General features: G+C 37.3%; 3 protein-coding genes across 3 annotated transcripts in view; 2 read left to right on the forward strand and 1 right to left on the reverse strand.

The window, feature by feature from the left end:
- Positions 1-5,105, forward strand: part of LOC131946569 (uncharacterized) — a 73,591-nt gene extending 68,486 nt beyond the window's left edge. Inside the window, exons 53-60 of the mRNA XM_059307422.1 lie at positions 289-489; positions 1,002-1,139; positions 1,472-1,675; positions 2,289-2,527; positions 2,624-2,706; positions 2,891-3,086; positions 3,637-3,989; positions 4,147-5,105. Of these exons, the coding sequence (XP_059163405.1) occupies positions 289-489; positions 1,002-1,139; positions 1,472-1,675; positions 2,289-2,527; positions 2,624-2,706; positions 2,891-3,086; positions 3,637-3,989; positions 4,147-4,169 (1,437 nt within the window). The 3' untranslated portion in view covers positions 4,170-5,105. The remainder of the gene's footprint in view (positions 1-288; positions 490-1,001; positions 1,140-1,471; positions 1,676-2,288; positions 2,528-2,623; positions 2,707-2,890; positions 3,087-3,636; positions 3,990-4,146) is intronic.
- A 1,905-nt stretch (positions 5,106-7,010) lies between these two features.
- Positions 7,011-11,419, forward strand: LOC131946585 (E3 ubiquitin-protein ligase TRIM33). The gene is made up of 2 exons (XM_059307450.1): positions 7,011-7,109; positions 8,173-11,419. The coding sequence occupies exon 2, from the start codon at positions 8,190-8,192 to the stop codon at positions 10,008-10,010; it is 1,821 nt and encodes a 606-aa protein (XP_059163433.1). The 5' UTR covers positions 7,011-7,109; positions 8,173-8,189; the 3' UTR covers positions 10,011-11,419.
- A 92-nt stretch (positions 11,420-11,511) lies between these two features.
- On the reverse strand, positions 11,512-15,724 carry LOC131946570 (Duffy receptor alpha form-like). Its single transcript, XM_059307423.1, has 3 exons — positions 15,701-15,724; positions 14,614-14,746; positions 11,512-12,830 (listed from the first exon to the last, which is right to left on the reverse strand). The coding sequence occupies exons 1-3, from the start codon at positions 15,722-15,724 to the stop codon at positions 11,512-11,514; spliced, it is 1,476 nt and encodes a 491-aa protein (XP_059163406.1).
- Positions 15,725-24,089: the final 8,365 nt, after the last annotated feature.

Consider the following 24,089-nt stretch of genomic DNA (forward strand, 5'->3'; position numbering starts at 1 on the left):
AAAAATTTGTGTTGCTCATACAAAAAATTTGTGTTGCTCATACAAAAAATTTGTGTTGCTCATACAAAAAATTTGTATTGCTCATACAAAAAATTTGTGTTGCTCATACAAAAAATTTGTGTTGCTCATACAAAAAATTTGTGTTGCTCATACAAAAAATTTGTGTTGCTCATACAAAAAATTTGTGTTGCTCATACAAAAAATTTGTGTTGCTCATACAAAATATGTGTGTTGCTCATACAAAAAATATATGTGTTGCTCATACAATGCACCCTTCCCTGACCCCAGGTGAGTGATGACAGAGAGGACGTAATGCACAGGTTGTCTCTGTGCTGCAGCAAGCTACAGGGTGTGTACAGGAGACTGGACACACTGAGCACATCAGAGTGGCAGCACACACAGGAGGAGACCACAGAGTTCCAGCACATCATGCTGGAGCTGAACAAACTCAAGGAGGAGGTCAACCAGAGGGAACATGTTTACAAACAAGTACAAGCATTTCTAATTAGGGCTTTACTGTATAGAGACACAGATTTTATTCCATTTCCCATCCTGATCATGCTCTCTTTAAAGTCAGTTTTGTTTCTTCTGTTTTTTTTTTTTTCTGATTTTTTGTACCAGTCTCCGATAATAGAATCTTTTTTTAAAAAGGTCGTTAGGTTACTCGAAGTTAACTAAAATACACAAACAGCTTGCTATTGCTAATGGTAGCCCTAACCTCAACCCTATTCCTACCATACACCTAACCCTAATTTCTAATCACAAAACTATTTGAGATTGATTACAATACTATTAACAAACTAGCACACCTATTTTTGGAAGAATCTATTATTGGATATTGGTATCTTCAATGATCCCTGTTTTTTTTTTTTGTTGACTGGGTTGATTTGCCAATCTCACAATATATCAAGCTGTGTTTTGGCTTGGAACTTTCTTGATAATCCATAAGGTTTATTTCTAATTTTAAACTGATGCCATTCCCAATGTGATATATATCTTAGGTGCGCAGTGAATTAAAGAGACTAAACCATCACAACCAGCAACTGAGTGATCATGTTGTCAGGTTAAAACAAGAGAAAGAACTCTTGTCCAAGACATTACATACTCTAGAGATGAGGCTCCAGGCGGCAGCTACTCAGGTAAACATCTGCTCTACATGTGTGCTCTACACATTTAAACTTAATACATTCATCTACATGTGCTACACAGGTTAAATTTAGATACATTACATGGTGGAACATTTAAACACGAATGTTTCATTGATATATCTACCTACAATGTTCTCCTATTTGATTGTGTGTTCTTTAGTCTACCACTTTGATGTTCTTTAACTGTTCTTTAATCAACCACTTTATGTTCTATATCTGTTCTTTAGTAAACCACTTTAATGTTCTATATCTATTCTTGAGTCAACCACTGAATGTTCTATAACTGTTGTTGATTTAACCTTGTATCACCTGTTATGTTCCAGCCTCAGGTTCAAGTCCCCCACTACACATCAGAAAGTGCCAGTGAAGAAGATGTGGTCTATGACAGGACCATGTGGGCCAGTGAGAGACTCAGTCTTCAGATGGCGCTGGATTCTGCTGAACATGAAATCCAAAGACTGAGGGCAGAAGTCCAACAGTTCAGATCTATAATGCATTCTGATGGAGGGACTGTGGATGTGGGCAAGGTAATGGCAATCTGAGTTTGGTTTACCAACACTGAAAAGAGAGTTTGGTTTACCAACAGTGAAAAGAAAGTTTTGTTTACCAACACTGAAAAGAGAGTTTTGTTTACCAACACTGAAAAGAGAGTTTGGTTTACCAACAGTGAAAAGAGAGTTTTGTTTACCAACAGTGAAAAGAGAGTTTTGTTTACCAACACTGAAAAGAGATTTTTGTTTACCAACACTGAAGTGAGAGTTTGGTTTACCAACACTGAAGTGAGAGTTTGGTTTACCAACACTGAAATGAGAGTTTTGTTTACCAACACTGAAAAGAGATTTTTGTTTACCAACACTGAAGTGAGAGTTTGGTTTACCAACACTGAAATGAGAGTTTGGTTTACCAACACTGAAGTGAGAGTTTTGTTTACCAACCCTGAAAAGAGAGTTTGGTTTACCAACACTAGAACTTCTATAGGTATTTTAATCACCTTTTACCAACAATAGATGTCCAGTGGTTGATTTACAGACTTTCTTAAATTTCTTGGCTGTTCATTGTTGTTATACTCTCTAAAAACAATTATTTTTATTTATTTTTTTGTGTTATAACTGAGTACAAAAATCTGTTTTTCTCTTACAGACTGGTCGACTGTATGGAAAGTATTTGAGAGCTGAAAGCTTCCGTAAAGCTCTGATTTATCAGAAAAAATATTTGCTGCTGTTGCTGGGAGGCTACAGGGACAGCGAGCAGGAAACCCTGGCCATCCTAGCATCCATGGGGGGATTTCCTGATCCTCACACTGGATTGGTTGTTAGGACTCACTCAAGGGCATTCACTGTCTTCAGGTCTGCTGGCAGAGTTATCATTGCTATATCTAGGTAAGTTTCAGCATAGCTCTAGAATTCAGTGCCCTAAATCTGCCAATAATGTTACCTTTATTAACTGATAATTTTTTATGATTGCAATAATTACAGGATGAAATATTTGGTCAAAAAATGGAAAAGAGCAACCAGAGTTGGTTCCCCTGTGATGACTGGCCAAATTTCTCCACTTCAAAGTAAGTTATTGATCATATATATAACCACAACCCAATTCATAGTAAGTTATTGATCATATATTTAACCACAACCCAATTCATAAAATATGTTGACGTCTTTGTGTCAGACTACTACTGCACCACTGGAGATATAGTTTGAGAACTCCTGAGTTTAAAAGCTCTGACTGGTCCCATTTTCCCACAGCTTATGTCCATTCAAGTTACTCCAGCCACAGAAGGAAAGAAAAGGCAGATGAAGACTTTGCTGGAGGGATGTTACATCAGGCAGACTTTGGACTCCATGCTAGACCATACAACTATGACACACCTCCAACTAAAGATCTGCCTCATTCTCAGTCCAACAAGGCTGTCCATCGGCACAGGCCTGAAGAAGCTAGGCGGTAATGTTTGATTTTTTTTTCTAACAGGGAACATTTGTATTATTTTTTAATTCAAAATTTTTGCAGTCGATTATTTATATTATATTTTTAACTAGTAATCTAGTCCAACACACCAGAAAAACAAATATTTTATAAGGATTTCATCAACATGTTACCAACTGAGTTTTATAAAAAGTGTAAGGGTGTGGGTTTGTCCAAATAAACGCCCAGATGCTCCTGGGCATAATGAAGTATACGTTAATCACCCTCCGGGTGCCAGTTGCATCCCTTGGTTTGTTTTAGTCATCGAATAAGTAGCCCATTTAAACAAAATGTAGGTGCCATAGTGCTCACAGGGAAGACTGTGATGCTCCAGTCGCTCTCAGATACTTCCCCAAGACTACTCTTAACAACATGCCAAAGTTTCATGGCTATCAGATGAAAGGTGTAGTAATGCATCATAGACAGACAGACAGACACATCCTTTCACTTATATATATTTAGATAATATAATAATTATTTGTTAATATTGACTACTTATATTGAATGTTTTAAATGTTTATTTCTGCAGACGTATTTTCCAAGACAGTTATCCGGCACATTCTGAAAGCCAAGTGCGTGCACAAATAAACCATAATGCAGTCAGATCAGAGTCCAACCACATCTCTGCCAGTGGACTGTCCAACCACACCTCTGCCATTAGGCAGCTAAACCACAATTCTGCTATTGGACAGTTAAATCACAACTCTGCTAGTGGGCAGCTAAACCATAACATTACCACTAGACAGTTAAACCACAACTCACAGTTAAACCACAACTCACAGTTAAACCACAACTCAGCCAGAGCACAGACCAATCACAACACTGATGATTTCCTGTTCTACCTACAAAACGTCCAGCAGCGCCTCAGTGAAGGGGAATATGGTAAACTTTCTTGAAAGGCTATTATTAAATTAAATATTATCGAGTATGTTGCCGGTGGAATTTTTGTTTTGATACAACTTTTCTATAAAATTGATTTTGCCATTCTTGAGTTACTAACCCTTTACTAACCTTTTGTCTTTATATATATTTCAATCAGGGACAGGGAGAGAACTCTTGTGACAACAGAGTTGTGGAACATGAATACAAAAACTACTGACAGTTGCTGAAATGTTTGCTAAACTTGTTGAAAACATACATTTTCCCCATGTAAATTATCTTTATCATTCTTGTTATAAAAATGTTTGTACATATTACTAATACTAATCCATGACATTCTGGTACCCAACATCAAACTAGTTAGATGAAAAAGTTTTATCTTATGTTATTTATTTTTAAAATGATGCTAAGAAAATCAGAATTTGTTTAGTTTTAAACATTGGAAGTGAGAATGTTGTTTTGTTTATGAAAACTTTCTGTTAATGGAATCACCACAAAGTCCTTCCTATCTGGGTCTATGCAGTCACCTTATACTGTGTACAGGTTCTATCATTTTCTGTGATAATGTGGGCTCATAGTCAGTAAGATAACACAATAAATCTATTGTCTTATCACATTATTTTAATCACACTCTATCCCATATTAACCCATTTTGATCACATCTGTATAAACACATTTTTTAGATCGCATTCATTGTCCTGCATTATCAAATCATTTTAATCACATCCATTGCCTTGTATCTCCCATTATTTTGATCACGTCCATTGACTTGTATTTTATTATTTTGATCACGTCCATTTGAATTATTTATTTAGTATGCAATCACCACTCAGGTTGTTGATAAAACTGTGCTTGGAGGAAAGTTCTTGTTAAAAGGTCGTCCACACTGTTTTATAAGTTGCCCACTCTGAATCAAAACAAACATTACTATATACTCTTAAACCTTTAGTCATTGGAAATATATTCCCAGTGTGTACATTTATCTTTTAAAAAAGCATGTCCATAATCTGTAAATATACTTGTATGTAACTCTTCATTATCAATTGATGTATACCATTACATATTTTCTCAGAAAATATTCAAATATGACAAATAAAATGTAAATTTATTTTTAAAACATACCCTTGTTACATAATTATGTTATTGACTGAATGGAAGTTTCTTGTGCTTATTTCTTCTTTGTTCTTAATTTTTAATGTTGGAAGTGATCCATTCCTACACAATTAAATATATATGTTAACTGGTTATGCGCCATTGAGGCCATTGACTCCAATTTCAGCCTGCTTTTCTTTTTGGATTTCTTTCCATAGCGTTTGTCCAACCAAGAAAAAACTACAAGGCAGCAGTTGTTTGATTTTGGAGTTGTCTCTTCTAAAAGAGTGGCTGTCCCCAGCTAATGAGCCTCATCTGCCTGAGGATTTGAACTTGAGACTTTTCGGTTTAGAAACCATGAGCTTTACCGACTCAATCCCTTTATGTGGGTTTGATGTTTGTGATATGTGCCCAAGTTTAGAATAGAAAAATATTAATGGAAGAAATTTTTTCTTTCTCTCATATGCTACATTATAAGAGTTTTTATATCAATTTTCTGAGCTAAACAGTTTTCATTTTAAAAAAACTTCATGTTAGGCTCTCATTGGGGAGATGCTTCAATTTTAAACTAATTTGAAAGAGAGGTAAAGTTTATTTTTTAGATCTGTCAATCTCATTTGGCAGATATGTCAAGTAGTTACCAATAACAAAAAATATTTAACCTTCAATGGATTAATGGAAACTATTTGTACAGATTTTGACCTTTGAATATAAAAATCATCAATCTTATTGCAGCTATGATTTTTTAAATGTATCAGCTAGAAACTTCATGATGGGTGTCTAGATTCAAGTAGTAGATTGTATAAGGTTAATGCATTTTATGAAACTGTGGACGGATTCAATGAGAGTTGCTGTTCTGTTCAGATTTAATTCGAGGTATATTCTAATGCCAACCCCATACGTGCCATTTGACACCATTAGCAATGCACACATCTGGGAAACAACATTGACAAAGAAACTAGGAAAAGAATAGGGGGTTTGACAGGCCACACACTGTGTAGGCCAATATCATCAGACAGGCATTTGATGGAACCCACAAGAGGTCGACCAAGAAGACATGGTGACAGGACGTTGAAGCTGAAACTACAAAGATGGGCTACATCTTGAGTTAGGTTGAGAAAATGGCACAGGACAGAGGACTATGGAGATTTTTTATTGGAGGCACATTTCCCAGAAGGGGTGATGGGCAGTTTTGATGAACCACATGCTCTGATACATACAATGACAAACAAGAAAAATAAAAAAAAATTAGCAAAGTTACAGTCCTATCCATGTTCATGCTTCAAATATAAATGACAGTGGAAAGGGAAATAATATATAGGCCTATGGGTCTACATGTTAATGAAATTGTACTTGTTAAAATAAACGTTAAAGATTAATAGACCAGCAGTATTGTAATATTTAATATCACAAATGAATAAAAAAAAATCTACATTAGCAAAACAGCTTGAGCTTATGGTTTCATTTTTGCTGCTTTAAAAAAAAATATAAATAATTTTTTAATTAGTCCTATTTTATAATTAATGTTTAAAATCAATAATATTAATATATAAAATATAATTGCCTAGGCCCTAGATCTAGATTTTCATTTAGTATAGAGAAAGCATGTTTATTTTAATATTTTATATTATTTTAGGTTTCAACAGAATTTTAATGATATTTTAAAATGTTTAATTTGCTGTAATTAGACTACTAACTAGACTCTAGCTTTTAAAATAATGAATAGATAAGTGATTATTGTTGTCAAAAGTTAGAAACTATTCTAGATACTCTAGAATAGATCTTTTATACATGTTCATTATCTCTAGGGGAAAATGAAGGCCGACGTAGTGCCTAATGTTACTTTTTGGGTACTTTAATTATTTTTTTTAGCTCGGCAGATAGAGCTACCGTTGACTTCCTGTTATTATTTTAATTTAATAATAAACAAAACAATGGGCCTTAGCCTTAGAAAAATATAATTTTCTTTTAGATCTAATTAGATCTAGATCTAGAAAAAGAAGAATCCAGACCTATCTGACTAGTTTCTAGGTAAACAGTGTAGATTATTTAGGCCTATTAAAATTTAATTTCGAACTCACTTGTTATTGGTTAGTGATGAAGTCTTTCAAATTGTACTAGACTCTAGATCTAGATCTATTGTCTTCTTGACTTAAAAATAAAGTCAAGTAAAAGTTTAGGCCTAAGTACTAGATCTAAGTAGTAAGTACTAAGTAGTAGTAAGTAGTAGATTCTAAATATTTATTATTTACTATTTAGGCCTACTAATACTAAATATTAAAATAAGTAAATAAAAGTCTAGACTCCTCTAAGTCGTTGTAAGCCACTTTCACTTTCTGCTTTTGATTGTGATTTGTGAAGTAAGAGTAGTAAGACGTGGAAGAAGCTCTTTCACTTTTAAAATCTAATCTAGATTCTAGACCTAACTTTTTGTGACTTTGATCACACTTCAAGGCAGGCCTTCTTCTTAGAGTGTCTTAGACTTAGAGTTAGTAGAGTACATTTATTTAGCAGTTACTAACTAGAATCTGATATCTAGCTTTCTTTCAGTTTTATTGCCAACAAGATCTACTAGATGTATAGATTAGATAAGATTTTAGATCATTCTTGTGAAAAAGTAGGTCTACTGTGTAGATTAGGTCTAGGAAGATAGAGATTTAAGTCTGTTTCTGTTTAGAAAAAAAGTTGATCTAGCAAGAGTCAGTGGCGGTGCTGAGGATCAGGCTGGGTGCTGCCATCATTAAAAGACCTGATGGAGGGCTTTCTCTTCTCCCCCACCCCAAAACATAAGCAGTTTTTTTGCTGGGAATGACAGATATCAAAAGTGTGGGAAATTAGTAATCACTTTCACTGGGATGAATAAAATCTTTGCTAAATCTTTGAAAGTTGAGAACGCCCCTAAATGCTAATCTCTGATGAATTGTGTTAAAAGTGGTTAAAATAACTTAATGGTTGGCTGTTAAAAACTGCAAAACGGTTCAAAACCTTATTTTGATTCCTATATTCTGTTTCTTAAAAAATTGTGTTAGGCTCAAGTGAGAATATTATTGCCTTACGACTGTAGCAATGTTTATTTCTGTTTGTTTATTTACAGATTGTGCACATTTAAACATGGCAAGCTCTGAACCTCCTTTAGAGAAACTCTCTGACCAGTTCCTAAATTGCTCTTTATGTTTTGAGCAGTTTGTAGAGCCCAAAGTCCTGCCCTGTCAGCACACCTTCTGTTTACTTTGCTTGAGAAGGTATGCAGCTCTACGGGGGTTGGACGCCTCCCTCCCATGCCCTCTCTGCAAGGAAATGTTTACCATTCCTGGTAACGATGTGGCTAATCTTAAAAACAATTTCTTTATTGTCAGTTTGCTACATTTTGTGGCAGACTCTAAAAAAATACCTGCCAGGAGTGATTTAGGGCCGGTGGAGAAGGCGAGCACTTGTGAACAAAACCAGACAGATAAGGTGGCCACAGCCACATGTGGTGCCTGCAATGACCTCTCACCTCTAAACAGTTTCTGTGAGCACTGCTCGATATGGTTGTGTGTCACATGTAGCAAGTCTCACTCTCGCCTGCCCTTGACCTCAACTCACCCATTGCTCAGCATGGATGACGTAAACATCAAGTGTAAGACTCTGGTAGAAATTGGTGAGAAGGCCTTGCACGAGCTAGAGATGACCAACACAGAGAAGCAAGATATTCTTTTTGCACAAATCCAACAAATCCCAGAAAATATTTTTTCACTTCGCCAGAAAATAAGTTCAGCAGCTGAAGAAGCTCAGAAAATTATCAGCGAAAAAGTGTCAAATTTTCTTCAACAGGTGGATGAATTTCAGAGGGAAGAGGAGAGAAACTTGTCAGAGAAGCTTGACGCAGTAGAGGAGACAAGGAAGGAGTTGGAGAGGCTGCAGACCATGTTAGGGAAAGTTAAAATTTCCAATGATGGGTTTCAAAACCAGGTGGCCATCAAAACGGTAGAGAACTTTTTAAATGGGTTGACATCATCCAACTTGAAATGGAGCCAGGCTCGATTGAGCTTGGCTTTCAACACTAACACAAACTTTTTTCAGGAGTTGAACAACCTTGAACTTGGCCAACTGAGGTCTATAACAGACAAATCTATGCCTCTCCTTTTTTTAAATGAAAGGGCCCTGACTCTACATAAGATAGAAAGACTTACTGAGAGAGAATACATTAGTGCTCTTGCTATCAATAAATTTGCTGAGAAGTTCGTCGTCACCAGCAATCAAACTGTCGTTGTATTTAAACCAGACTCTCGAATCCCTCGTTCATTTGTGTCACCACTGTGTGAAAGAGTTGTCAACAAGCCTTGGGGTATCGCCTACTCTGAAGCAGACGGTCATGTCTTCATCTCTGAAGCAGGCCGACATGAAGGGGACGGGGCTGTCATCTCCTACAGCCGAGATGGGAAGTACCACTCAGTTATAGCGTCAGGTCTTACCCTACCTCGAGGCATTGCAGTTTACAAAAGTTTTATTTTCGTCTGCGATCAGTTAGATAAATGTGTCTATATATTAAACTTTTTTGGTAAAATTATCCGAGTTTTAAAAAAAACAGCAGACGGCAAAAATCTCTTCACGGCCCCAATGTTTGTTTCTGTTGGTAAATCAGGTCGCCTGGCTGTGTCAGATGACTGTAGGTGTGTCAAAGTGTTTGACCAGGATTGTAACCTGCTGTTCACGTACATCTCTCAGTTACCAGACTCAGAGTTCTGGGATGTCCACGTGACAAAGAATAACGACGTCATTGTGTGTGACTGGAGGCACGGCCTGCACAAAATTTCCTCTCATTTTAAAAGCAACGGCTTGGTTAGGACTGAGAGCAGTGCCCTGATAGAGCCTTCAGCACTTGCTACTTTAGAAAATGGTAACTCCATTTACATTGGAACATGTAATGGGGATATCTTTTCTGCAATTTAATTTTTTTTTTATTTGAAAAGAACTGAGACTAGAATCTAGTTGTATCATCTTTGAGTGAACTGTTTTTGTAAACCTTGTTGAGTTTTGTTTTAAACCTTATCAAAAGCTTTTGTGATGTCAGATGTTTTTAAACTAGTCTAACAATGTATTTTTATGTCCAAGTCGGCAACTGAATCCTATTGAATGGAAATCTTAGATTGTTAATTAGCAAAAACATAACCTAGATTCTATACTGATTTATAAAGATGGGGCATGTTGAGATTAAAAGATTTATAAGAGAGAATTGTTGGAAAAGTGGGAAAACTATTTTTCTTATGAGTCGTTAAACAAAGGGTGACATTGATGCAAAACCTTCTGGGAAATTTTTGTTACCCATTAAAGAATGTTATTAAGGAATGTATGAATTTATATACATAATACCATAAAAATATATACCTATAAATATACAAGTGTGTTCCATGCAAGTTAGTAAACTTATATCAAGTTGGCACCCATTTACTCTAGTTGGCTGTGGGGTGTTTAAATTTTATTTTATTTATCTTAACCTATTTTAAAACTTTTAAATACAACAAATGCTGTATACCCAATTGTGATTTTTGTTTTTAAATACTGAACCTACTTATATAAGTAGAAAAATTAATTTATTTTTTATTGAGGGGTAAACTGTCCCAACTATATTAGTATTTTTAGTTTCTTGTATGACTGAGTCTACCACAGTAATGGGAGACAACAAATGCTGGTTATTTAAACTTTATTCTGCATTTCAGCTACATAGTACTCAGTAGTGAATAAGAAAACGGTTAAATGTTAAGAAAATATTTCTTATGAAAGTATATTTTTTTTTTAACTTTTAATTGAAATTAATCAAAACATTTTCACTATTTTCCCAAGAAATTCAGTAAAATATTTTAATTTACTATGACTTTAAATTGATTGGAGGTCTACATTTACATGCCTCCTTATTTGTATTTGTTGTACAGCCCTTATTGTAGTCTAAGGTTACTGTTAAGTTAATGTTAGATTTAAGCCCTGTTTGGTTGTTTAAAGTTGAATGTAAGGTACAAGCCCTGTTTTGCTAAGGTTACTGTTAGGTTAATTTTAGGATGAATTCTTTCATTTTAAAGTTTAATCAATAATAGGATCTGTGCCTAGGGGAGAAATAATAATTAGAATTGCTTAGATCACAAGGTAAGAGTCCTCTATTGTTACTTAGATCAAAAGTGAGGGTTAGCTGGTGTTACTAAGACGACATAGTGAACTTTTATGTAAAGTAGATGTTATGTTGAGTTTATGGATGATGTACATCCACATTCATGTCTTTTACATCTAAAGTTATTGTAGACATGTGATATTTTTGCTACTGTATTTTGTGTATTTAATTTTTGTGAATAAACTTGTATCTCTTCCGGTATGTTTGTTTATTTATTTTTTTAACGTTTGTACTGTCTTGTTTAATGGTTGAGAAATTCTAAGTCTGTTGTAAACAAGTGTTTCCCTTTAGTCATGTTTGGTCAGGAAAGTTGCATGGCAAGTGTAAGTTAGTAGAATTTAAATCACTGTGGTCAGCAGTGTTGACATCAGTAGACTTGTGGTCAGCTGTGTTGACATCAGTAGACTTGTGGTCAGCAGTGTTGAGATCAGTAGACTTGTGTTCAGCTGTGTTGAGATCAGTAGACTTGTGGTCAGCTGTGTTGAGATCAGTAGACTTGTGGTCAGCTGTGTTGAGATCAGTAGACTTGCGGTCAGCTGTGTTGAGATCAGTAGACTTGTGGTCAGCTGTGTTGAGATCAGTAGACTTGTGGTCAGCTGTGTTGAGATCAGTAGACTTGTGGTCAGCTGTGTTGAGATCAGTAGACTTGTGGTCAGCTGTGTTGACATCAGTAGACTTGTGGTCAGCTTTTTGGTCAGCTGTGTTGAGATCACTAGACTTGTGGTCAGCTTTTTGGTTAGCTGTGTTGAGATCAGTAGACTTGTGGTCAGCTGTGTTGAGATCAGTAGACTTGCGGTCAGCTGTGTTGAGATCAGTAGACTTGCGGTCAGCTGTGTTGAGATTAGTAGACTTGTGGTCAGCTGTGTTGAGATCAGTAGACTTGTGGTCAGCTGTGTTGAGATCAGTAGACTTGCGGTCAGCTGTGTTGAGATCAGTAGACTTGTGGTCAGCTGTGTTGAGATCAGTAGACTTGCGGTCAGCTGTGTTCAGATCAGTAGACTTGTGGTCAGCTGTGTTGAGATCAGTAGACTTGTGGTCAGCTGTGTTGAGATCAGTAGACTTGTGGTCAGCTGTGTTGAGATCAGTAGACTTGTGGTCAGCTGTGTTGAGATCAGTAGACTTGTGGTCAGCTGTGTTGAGATCAATAGACTTGTGGTCAGCAGTGTTGAGATCAGTAGACTTGTGGTCAGCTGTGTTGAGATCAGTAGACTTGCGGTCAGCTGTGTTGAGATCAATAGACTTGTGGTCAGCAGTGTTGAGATCAGTAGACTTGTGGTCAGCTGTGTTGAGATCAGTAGACTTGCGGTCAGCTGTGTTGAGATCAGTAGACTTGTGGTCAGCTGTGTTGACATCAGTAGACATGTGGTCAGCTGTGTTGAGATCAGTAGACTTGTGGTCAGCTGTGTTGAGATCAGTAGACTTGTGGTCAGCTGTGTTGAGATCAGTAGACTTGTGGTCAGCTGTGTTGAGATCAGTAGACTTGTGGTCAGCTGTGTTGACATCAGTAGACTTGTGGTCAGCTGTGTTGACATCAGTAGACTTGTGGTCAACCAAATTCCCACCACTACACATCAGCACCCAGTTATCGCCATAGAAAGTCAAGCCTTCATCTGGTCAAACAAAAACATCACATTTCTTGTTTTGACCAAAAATATCACATTTTCTGTTTTGACCAAAAATACTGTTTAGTCATTGGTCAATTATTTCGCCCTAATCTACTGTTGGCTAGGAATTGATTACTTCCCTTTCTTCGCCGAGTTCCAGGAAGTTGAAATCGTGACTGTTGTTAGTCATAGAGTTGTTCCCCTTACCCCTAGTGGGGAAACTACACGGGAGCACTTAGTCCCTAGAGAGTTAGTTCAGAGACCAGTTGCCCATTTCTGTCTTGACAAAATTGACTGGAAAACACCGTGTTATGACGGGGAAATTATTTCCGTTTGTTGCAAGGCGTCAAATAAATCATTAAAAAATGTTAATTATCAATTTAGAACAGCGTTTCCAACCTTTGTTACTGCGCCTCCTTTAAACAAGTTAATAAAAAGTCTAGTGACAATTTAAGCGCAATTTCCTTATGTTATCCATAACAATGTTTAATTTTTTGTGACCGAACGAAAGGATATTTTTTTTGCACTAAAAAAAAGACAACTATATTAACCTATATCAACGGAAATAGTTTTATTTTAACGAGTAGGCCTACACGATGCTCAGTTTTTTTTTTTTAAAAGTAGTAAATATCATCCTAGGCCTACACAATGCTCAGTTTAAAAAAGTAGTAAATATTTTTTTGTGACCGAACGAAAGGATATTTTTGAAAACTTTCTTCGGCAATATTGTTCTAAATTATGGCAGAAATTGATTGGTAAATGTTTCAAGTCGCTAAGTGGTCTGGTTGCCGAGATATGGGCCAAAAACTGCATTTTTTCGAGGTTTTTTGGCTTTTCCGGGAAATCCAGGAAGGAATTCCGGGAATTTTTTTGGCCCACAATCATTCTCGGAACTTGCTTAACATATTTGCTTTGGAACTAGTCCTCGATATTGCTTCGTTGAGGAGGAGATACGACTTAAAGCTGCGGACACACATCCATCCATCCATCACCAGAAATGACGAGTTAATAATCGCAATTGTCCAGTATGGAAATTGCGCTAAAAAATAATGGGTTTAATCTGGTCTCTATCTCCTTGCGTTAAACATAGATTTTTTGTCTGAATGTTTAGGCCTATAGTTTTCAAGTAGAACGATAACCCTTATTATTCTTAACGTGCTAACAGTTTGTACTGGAACAATTTTGAAACGTAGAAAGGAAAAGAGTACCTCAGACACTAATCCGTGCCTCCCCTAGTACTAGTCCACACCCCCGTCAGCACTAGTCCGCGCCTCCCCTAGCACTAGTCCACACCTCCCCTAGCACTAATATATCTCTAGCACTAATCCGTGCCTCCCCTAGCACTAGTCCACACCCCCGTCGGCACTAGTCCGCGCCTCCCATAGCACTAATCCGTGCCTCCCCTAGCACTAGTCTGCACCTCCCCTAGCACTAGTCCACACCCCGTCAGCACTAGTCCACACCCCGTCAGCACTAGTCCACACCCCCGTCAGCACTAGTCCGCGCCTCCCCTAGCACTAATATATCTCTAGCACTAATCCGTGCCTCCCCTAGCACTAGTCCACACCCCCGTCGGCACTAGTCCGCGCCTCCCCTAGCACTAATATATCTCTAGCACTAATCCGTGCCTCCCCTAGCACTAGTCCACACCCCCGTCGGCACTAGTCCGCGCCTCCCCAGGGAGTATGGAAATTGGAAACCGTTGATTTATAATCTGTCTGAAACTAAATGTGTAGGCCTATGTGGGTAGAGTGACTAAGTCCCTTATGTCCGGCAGACATGTGCTCACCGTATGCCAGCATTGTCACGTACTTATAGCCCTTTGTCAGAAGTATTTTATCTTTGCTGGACAGTGTCATATCAACTTTGGAAGAATCAATTTCATGGACATTGGCTCCATGCTTGGCCACCGCCCACAGAAGCTGATAGAAAGTATTGATTTATTATGCAGTAGTATTGTATAACGTGTCGGCCCACGCAAATACGTAGTGATGTGTTGACTTTCAATCAAACAGTGTACCACGTGACGGCTGTCCTAAGCCATACCATAGTGTTAGCCAGGGTTGTGGTGATTTAGACCAGGGGTCTCCAAACTACGGCCCGCGATGTCCTCTCATCCGGCCCGCGGAGATCTTTTTGTCCACGGGAAAAAAACGTTTGTTGGTGATGGCTGAGGAAATTTGCCCAGAAAAATCAATGACAAGCATGGAAGAAACTGGCCCCCGAACTGAAATTTGATAGTTAATGCGGCCCTCGGACTGAAAAGATTGGAGACCCCTGATTTAGACAGTTGGCCTTGGTGGTCAAGCGTGCTGGTCACCGCTGATCATCATCTGATTGTTGCTGGCGTAAGTCTACAACATCACACACCCAAGACATTTATGCATTCAGCTGTTAATTTAAACAGACATTGGTGCATTCAGCTGTTAATTTTAACAAAGACATTGATGCATTCAGCTGTTAATTTTAACAGAGGCATTGATGCATTCAGCTTTTAATTTTAACAGAGGCATTAATGCATTCAGCTGTTAATTTTAACAGAGGCATTAATGCATTCAGCTGTTAATTTTAACAAAGGCATTAATGCATTCAGCTTTTAATTTTAACAGAGGCATTAATGCATTCAGCTGTTAATTTAAACAAAGTTACCAAATCAGCATCATCACTCTACCTCACACTGGTAAGTTAATTACATAGTCGAAAAGGTCGTGAAATAATGTCGTGTAAAGGGGGGGGGGGGGTCTTCGATGGTCAGATCGTGTGTGTGTGTGTGGAGGGGGGGGGGGTCATTGATGGTCAGGTCTTGTGTCTGGAGTTAGTTTTACTCATGAACACATTAGAGTCAACGAACAATGTCAAGTAGCACCTGTTTTTACGATGGTTCGTTTGATGAACGTCATCGTTATGACTTGAACAATATTCTCAAACTCGAGATCCAACGTTAATTTAATTTGAGAAAAGGTTAAATAGAATTTGACGCGTTCTTGCTTTTGTGTATTTTTAAGCAGTTTGTAATTTTGTTTATTTTAACCTCAGATTTAAACTACATTGCCTGTGGTTCATGAATTGTTCTTGCACAGACGTTTTTGAATTTCAATACAAACTAATTTTTTTCCACTTCTTTTGACGTGACTCAAATTGTAACGCGATGAATGTACATGTCTAAGGTTACTCTCGTTGATTACATGAGTTTGTTACCCTTTCGTCCTGATATAAATAGTACAGACGTAGTAGAGTTTATCTGTTTCTATGATCACGGCATAGGCGTCGCGAGCCGGGGGGGGGGGGTGCGGACCGCATCGGGTGACACCATTTAGGGGGGTGACACCAAGACAGAAAAATTGCAAGATTTATAGAATAATATTTTTTTTGCCACTTCAATGAATGGTTAATTAAGTTAAAAAAAAGGGGGGGGGGGGGGCACCTTGACGTAAACATGCTAACTATAGAGAAGACAATACTACACTCAGCAGTATTAACAACCGACTATAGATAAACATCGTTTGTATTAAATGTGAACAGTTTAAAGCTTTTACCGGGGGAGGGGTGACACTAAAAGGAAAATTTACTGAGAAAAAAAAGGGCGGGGATAGATACCATGAGGTGCCTCACCGGGTGACACCCGACCTAGTGACGCCACTGGGCGCATTTACTTCCCCTTGGTCAGATACCTATCAAGGGAATGTTCTAGACTTGATTCGGAGATTCCACTTTCGGGTTAGCAGTAGAGCACTCTACCCACCGGCCCGTCACATGCAAGTTGAATGGTTATTTTTATTGTTGGTTTTAGACGACAAGAACTTGAAGTCGTGCTACATTCAGTATAACATACAGTTGGTTTTGTGAATATTCTGTTTGAACACCTTTCAATGAATGGCAACCCGTTTTGTTTGAACCACCTTTCAATGAATCGCAACCTGTTTTTATTGAACCACTTTTCAATGAATGGCAACCCGTTTAGTTTGAACCACCTTTAAATGAATGGCAACCCGTTTACTTTGAACCTCCTTTCAATGAACCGCAAACCGTTTAGTTAAAACCAACTTTCAATGAAATGGCAACCCGTTTAGTTTAAACCACCTTTCAATGAACCGCAACCCGTTTAGTTTGAACCACCTTTAAATGAATCGCTACCCGTTTTGTATGAACCACCTTTAAATGAATCGCAACCCGTTTAGTTTGAACCACCTTTCAATGAATGGCAACCCCACCAGGTATTAAAACCCACTCAGGGAGACAGAAAACTGGCCAATCAGAGCCGCTACAGTCACGTGCGAAACGACGGCGCGTGCGTGTGTGCTGATTGGTCAGGTAGGTCGGAGGCGATACTCGAAATGGCTTTCCAAATAAGGTTGTAAGAAACTGTTGCCACGTAGTGCTGACGAACTGGGATGAGTGTTGGTTAAAAGTTCGCTACCCAGGGAGAATTATTTTAAAATTAAGTGAAAACTCAGGCGGCTCAGTGGAGAAATTTGAGTACGATCAACTCAGCGCTAGACCGTCAATACTCGGACTACTGAAGACATGGGCAAGTTTCAAATGGAGCGGTGAGTAAGATTTCCGTTTTTGACAAAGTAGGGAGTAAGAATTATGGAACATTTTTCATCTGGGTTTAATTGGGGATGTACATATTTTTAAAGGGGGGGGGGGGGTTGACACGTTAATTAAAGAAAAAAAGACTTATCTTGTCAAGGCTTATCTTGTATCCGCTTATAGTATATCTGCATGTCAATACCTATTTTGTTTCCGCCTGTCAAGACTAATTCTGTATTCATCTGTGAAGGCTTATCTTGTATCAGCCAGTTTAGACTTATCTTGTATCCATCTGCTTAAACTGTATCCACCAGTCAATGTTTCTAGTATCCTCCTGTCAAATTGTATCTTGTATTCAGCTGGAAATGCTTGTCTTTATACCCACATATCAAAACTTATATTGTATCCGACCGTCATCGCTTATCTTGTATCCATCTTTAATCTTCCTACCGCAATTCCATATATTTTTACTTTCTCGTATATACGAAGTATAGAGAAAGTCTTGTAATCGTGCAAAAAAAAAATCGAGATTTGTACGTTTTACACCTCACTGATACGGAAAAACATAATTTTGCAATCTTGTCCGTATGTCTGTGTGTCTGTCTGTGTGTCTGTCTGTGTGTCTGTCTGTCTGTCAGTGTTTCTTCCAGACTTTTTTCTCCGGGGGGGCACTTGAAATCTTCGGGGGGGCGGTAAACTTTCTTCGGGGGGGCGGACACTGTTAAAAGTATATATTTTCTATATAAATTATATAAATTTCATTTCGTTCGGGGGGGCGGTAAAAATTTTTCGGGGGGGCAAAGCCCCCCCGAAGAGATGCCTGGAAGAAACTCTGCTGTCTGTCCGTGTGTAAACACGACAACTTGAGTACCGTTACTGCTAGGTTGATGAAATTTCATATATAAGTATTTTATCAAAATCGTAGATCCGTATCAACTTTTGAGCGATTTCCGATAACCGGAAGTGGTACTTTTCCTACTTTGAAATTTTCAAAAGCCTATAACTTGAGTACTATTTCAGATAGATAAACGAAATTTCACATGTAAGTAAAAAATCTAATTCTCTACCTTCTGTTAAATTTTGAGTAATTTCCGTTGACCGGAAGTAGTAATTTACGCTACTTCCGATTTCTCAAAAAACTAATGTAAATTTTAAAAGTACTAATAATATTGCGCACTATTATGCGCTTTTTTATTTGGCGTTCACTTGGTGTGCAATTAATTTTTCTACGAGATTTTATTCTATTTTTAAAACTTTAAGTATTTAAAATGGATTAAAAATCATGTCTATAGCCCGAGTTCCCATCCCCTGTTATTTTATATAAGAATATTCGAGAAAGTTTAGGGGAGATCACTCCCGGTTTATTATCCTCGTGTCAAGGCTTATCTTTTATGCAACTGTCAATACTTATTTTGTAACCACATAGATAGTAAGGATAATTTTTTATCCGACTGTTACAGCTTATCTTGTATCCAACTGTCAATACTTATCCTGTAACCACATAGTAAGGATAATCTTGTATCCGCCTGTCAATGGTTGTTTTGTATCATTCTCTCAATACTTACCTTGTATCCACCTACAAGGCTAATCTTGTATACTTCTCTCAATACTTATCTTATATCTGCATATCAACGCTTATCTTGTATCTTTCTGTTAATACTTATATCCTCTATCTAGTTTAATCTTGTATTTCTCAGTCAGTACTTTTATTATATTCGCCTGTCAAGGCTAATCTTGTATCCGCCTATCAAGGCTAATCTTGTATCCACCTATCAAAGCTAATCTTGTATCCTTCTATCAAAGCTAATCTTGTATCCTTCTATCAAAGCTAATCTTGTATCCTTCTATCAAGTCTATTCTTGTATCTTTTTATCCAAGCTAATCTTGATAATTTTATCAAAGCTAATCTTGTATCCGCCTGTCAAGGCTACTCTGGTATCCTTTTATCAAAGCTAATCTTGTATCCACCTATCAAAGCTAATCTTTTATCCTTTTGTTAAAGCTAATCTTGTATCCTTCTATCAAAGCTAATCTTGTATCCGCCTATCAAAGCTAATCTTGTATCCACCTATCAAATCTAATCTTGTATCCGTTCATCAAAGTTAGTCTTTTATCCTTATATCAAGGTTAATCTTGTATCCGCCCATCAAAGCTTATCTTGTATCCTTCTATCAAAGCTAATCTTGTATCCGCCTATCAAGGCTAATCTTGTATCCGCGTATCAAGGCTAATATTGTATCCTTCTAACAAGGCTAATCTTGTATCCTTCTATCAAGGCTAATCTTGTATCCTTCTAACAAGGCTAATCTTGTATTCGCCTATCAAGGCTAATCTTGTAATCGCCTTTCAAAGATACTCTTGTATCCACCTATCAAGGCTCACTTCTGCGCCTTTACACCAAGGGAAATCAACGTGTAAACCCCTTCTATGGTTCATGTCCAGAATAAAAACCTTCTTTAACAATCACGTCTACAAAAAACTTCTTTCTATGAACAAATTGGGAAAAAGGGGGTCTGGAGTTAGCTTTAAAATGTGTGCCGGCTTTTTGTTGTGGAACAAAAACTTTTCTTTCCTCTGGAACTGCCAGCTTTTATTTTAATGGATTTATTTTGTTAAACCAATTATGACGTTTTAATTTTATAATCAGGAGTGCTTTTACAGAACCGCGATAAAAATGTTACAATTGTACAGCGTTGCAGACATTTTTTAAAAATGGCTTTTATTTTTGTTCTTAATTGTAATACTGAAGGGAATTTCCTCCAACATAATAAAGCATTTCTTGCCAACATTTTATGCGCTAAATGGACGTTGACTCTGATTTTATCCTGCTTTTCTTTCTGGGTGTGTTTCTAAAGCTTTTATCCACCCGATACCAATCTGCAAGGGACTTGTAGAGTTAGCAACCATGAGCACTCCTGCCAGAAAAAAACTAGACTGATTTGTTTCAACAGCTTGTACGAGCATATAACACAACTGGACACTGGGCAGTGATGTTTTAGTGGTTGAATAGATTTAACAACTTCACAAAAAATCAATTTTGTTTGTAGTAGACGTCACGGTTTTTCTGACGTTTTTTACCTCTCCCCTCCGTCACATGTCACACCTAAAATGACGTCAGACCTCACCCTACAACCACCCTCAGAATTGCTGTTTAATTTTTATTCAAAACATCGATATTTTTCCAAAATCTTGTCAGAACTCTGTCAACATAAAGTATTTTGATCAATTCCTATTACAGTTTATTAAAACCGTTTTCTAAAAAGCGAAATAACGGCTAAAACTCGTTTTCTAACATTGCTTTTTTATAATGCAAAAGTGTGACGTCACACCATCTGAACCCCCTCATCACACACCGTGACAAAATTACCAAACCCCTGGCCCACTTCCCCCTACGAGTGTGACGTCATTTATGGACGACCCCTTGTACATATTTAACCAACTTCACACAAAAAAACATTTATATTTGTAGTAGGACTATAACTACTCGGAGGCCACAGATTTAAGCAATGTATCAACCATCAGTGGCGTTAGTGGTCTTTGTAGATATTATTATTATTATCCAAAATTCGGAAAAAAGTAATTTTCTAGTTAGCTTTACTTGAAAAAAAAACTGAACCTCTTTTACGCACAAATATACTTCACACTACAATAGTTAGTGTGGCAGTAGAAGCATATTTACCACTTACAATTTGACAACCTACATATCTCGTTCGTCAACCCAATTTCAACCTTCAAAACATTTTTAGGTTCCAGGCTAAATTGAGACTATCAAACGTGTTTGATGCTATTTTCGTTTCACTCCGAGGCTGACGTCATTCAAGTGTCTTTTACACCAAAGAAATGGTTCGTGCGGCAATTTCCGATAACAACACAAGTCCAAGTCCGCTAATCATAGTTTTTCATGGTAGTTCACTCCCTTTGTTCAGCGGGAAAGGGGCTCATAACTGTTTTTCTCAAAGTGACTGTCATTACATCTGATGTTGATAACGATAACGATAAGTTTTAATTAATACGAGCCGGCCCGCGGCATAACATACGCCGCTATTTAGTTGTTTCTAATTTTCAATAATTCATAATTTGTGAATTCGACAGTACCAACGCTGACACTGAAAATATTTCTTTAAAACACTATAAGTAGCTCGCCCCACCCCCCCCTTCCTTCCCTCCTCCCCCCCCCCCCCTACGTTTAAAATCGTTGGCTCTGCTTGTAAACATTTAGAGTGAACACAGCTCACTAAAACCATGTAGGGGTGGGGAGGTAGGGAGAGCGTTTGCAGCTTGTTTTCTAACGGCTCGAAGAAGAGAATTATATATATAGATTAAAATAGTCATGCTTACATAATACACACAAAAACACACACATATATATGTAAATATGTGTGAATATATACATACATACATACATACATACATACACACACACACACACACACACACACACATATATATATATATATATATATATATATATATATATATATATATATATATATATATATATATATATATATATATATATATATATATTTCAGAGGCGTAGCGAAAAGGGGCAGGGGTACATATGTCCCCGGGCGTCGACCTTAGGGGGTGCTAAATGGGTTGTAAAAAATATGAGGGGGATGCAAATCGAAAGTTCGAGGGGGGGGGGTGCAAATCGAAAATTGAAAGGTTGATCCCGAGGGGGGCGCCAAATTGAAAGTTTGTCCCCGGGCGCCGGGATGGGTCGCTACGCCTCTGATATATTTATTTCAACCCGGGGACGGGTGGGCGGTGGACACGCTTTTGGGTAGGGGGTGAAAGGTCAAGAAATTGTGATGGTAAGTTTGAGCTACCCTAAGGACAACAATATATATATATATATATATATATATATATATATATATATATATATATATATATATATATATATATATATATATATATATATATATATATATATATATATATATATAAGAATTCTGGAAGATATTAGGCACTGATCTGTTGGGAAGGGAATGGAAAATGCTATAAAATAAAGTAACACGAACACCAATCAATGCCTCGTTGACGCAAGAGAGAAGGTACAGTAAAGTTATCTTACAGAACCTGACGATCTTTGGCGCAGGTGAAGTAGAGTTGACATGTATAGTCAGTCAGGAAGAGAGCAAAACAAGGTAAAAGACAAGTTATATTAGAGCATGACATTACACCCCCCCCCCGTCAGTTGCTCAATGTCAATTACCCTCCGCTCCGCTACGTTAGGGAAGGGTTATCGTTACAATGAAGGTTTGGTTAGGGTTAAGGCTAATGTTATTTAGAGTCAGGGTTAGTGTTAGATTTAAGTGGTTTTAGGATTAATGTTGAGGGTAGGCTTATCTATAGCTTTGGGTTGGGGCTAGGGTTAGGTTAGGTTCATGGTTCTTCAGGATGGGGGACTGGGGGCTAGTACCCTAGATCTTAACACCTGATGTAGACTAAAGCGATGAACGGGTTCACTATTTTGATTGTATTTTAAACCGACCTCTCTCGTTAATTATTTCATGGTAAATAAAATACAGGTCTCTTGTAACCTACGATCTATTGAACAAGTGAAGTAGAGTTAACCTCTTGAGAGACGTCGACTTTTGAAGGATAATGTTTTCAGCGCTGTGCCTAACCGTCTTTTGTTTTCCTAAAGTGAGATAGGTACCCATCAAAACTGAGTGAACTCAGGGACATTCTACTAATTTGAACCAGGATTCTAACTCAAGAATTTCGCGTGTGACTAATCACAAAGTAATTTTTTTGAAATATGAATATTTTCATTTGCGAGATTTTCCATCAGGTATAAAAAGATTAATATCTATGTTTTTACTTTCTCTTATATACGAAGTATAGAGAAAGTATTGTAATCGTGCACAAAAATCACTTGAAATTTTAACAATTTTCACCGTATTACACCTCAGTCCTTCATCACATCCGAAGTATAGAGGACTTATTTTTATAGGGCAAAAATTATCAATCCAGATTTATCAAAATTAAGAGGTTTTATGCGTAATCCAGTCTGAAAAACTGGACTTTGCAATTCTGTCCGTAAGTCTGTGTGTCTGTGTGTGTGTGTGTGTGTAAACACGATAACTTGAGTACCGTTACAGCTAGGTTGATGAAATTTCATATATAAGTATTTTATCAAAATCGTAGATCCGTATCAACTTTTGAGCGATTTCCGATAACCGGAAGTGGTACTTTTCCTACTTTGAAATTTTCAAAAGCCTATAACTTGAGTACTATTTCAGATAGATAAACGAAATTTCACATGTAAGTAAAAGATCTAATTCTCTATCTTCTGTTAAATTTTGAGTCATTTTCGTTGAACGGAAGTAGTAATTTACGCTACTTCCGATTTCTCAAAAAACTAATGTAAATTTTAAAAGTACTAATAATATTGCGCACTATTATGCGCTTTTTTATTTGGCGTTCACTTGGTGTGCAATTAATTTGTCTACGAGATTTTATTCTATTTTTAAAACTTTAAGTATTTAAAATGGATTAAAAATCATGTCTATAGCCCGAGTTCCCATCCCCTGTTATTTTATATAAGAATATTCGAGAAAGTTTAGGGGAGATCACTCCCGGTTTATTTTAATTTAAAGCATACCTGTACGAGAGAGGAATTTCGATTAATCAGATTTTATTGTTGATCGCATACTAAACAAAATACTCTACTTGCCTATTCTTATTACATTTTACATATTGCCATGTGAGTTAAGCAAA

This window comes from Physella acuta, unplaced genomic scaffold (assembly GCF_028476545.2).
Source record: "Physella acuta isolate Inbredline_101_S28 unplaced genomic scaffold, ASM2847654v3 ptg000563l, whole genome shotgun sequence".
NCBI classification, from domain to species: Eukaryota; Metazoa; Mollusca; class Gastropoda; family Physidae; genus Physella; species Physella acuta.

What these genes read in the sequence shown, in the direction of transcription:
- LOC131946570 (XM_059307423.1), bottom strand. Translation starts at nt 15,724, where the DNA reads ATGACGTTCATCAAACGAACCATC. An exon ending in CGTTCATCAAACGAACCATC is followed by an intron (nt 14,747 to 15,700) that starts GTAAAAACAGGT and finishes ACTTTCTATCAG; the next exon opens with CTTCTGTGGGCGGTGGCCAA. An exon ending in CGTGACAATGCTGGCATACG is followed by an intron (nt 12,831 to 14,613) that starts GTGAGCACATGT and finishes TTGTTTGACCAG; the next exon opens with ATGAAGGCTTGACTTTCTAT.
- LOC131946585 (XM_059307450.1), top strand. Translation starts at nt 8,190, where the DNA reads ATGGCAAGCTCTGAACCTCCTTTAGAGAAACTCTCTGACCAGTTCCTA.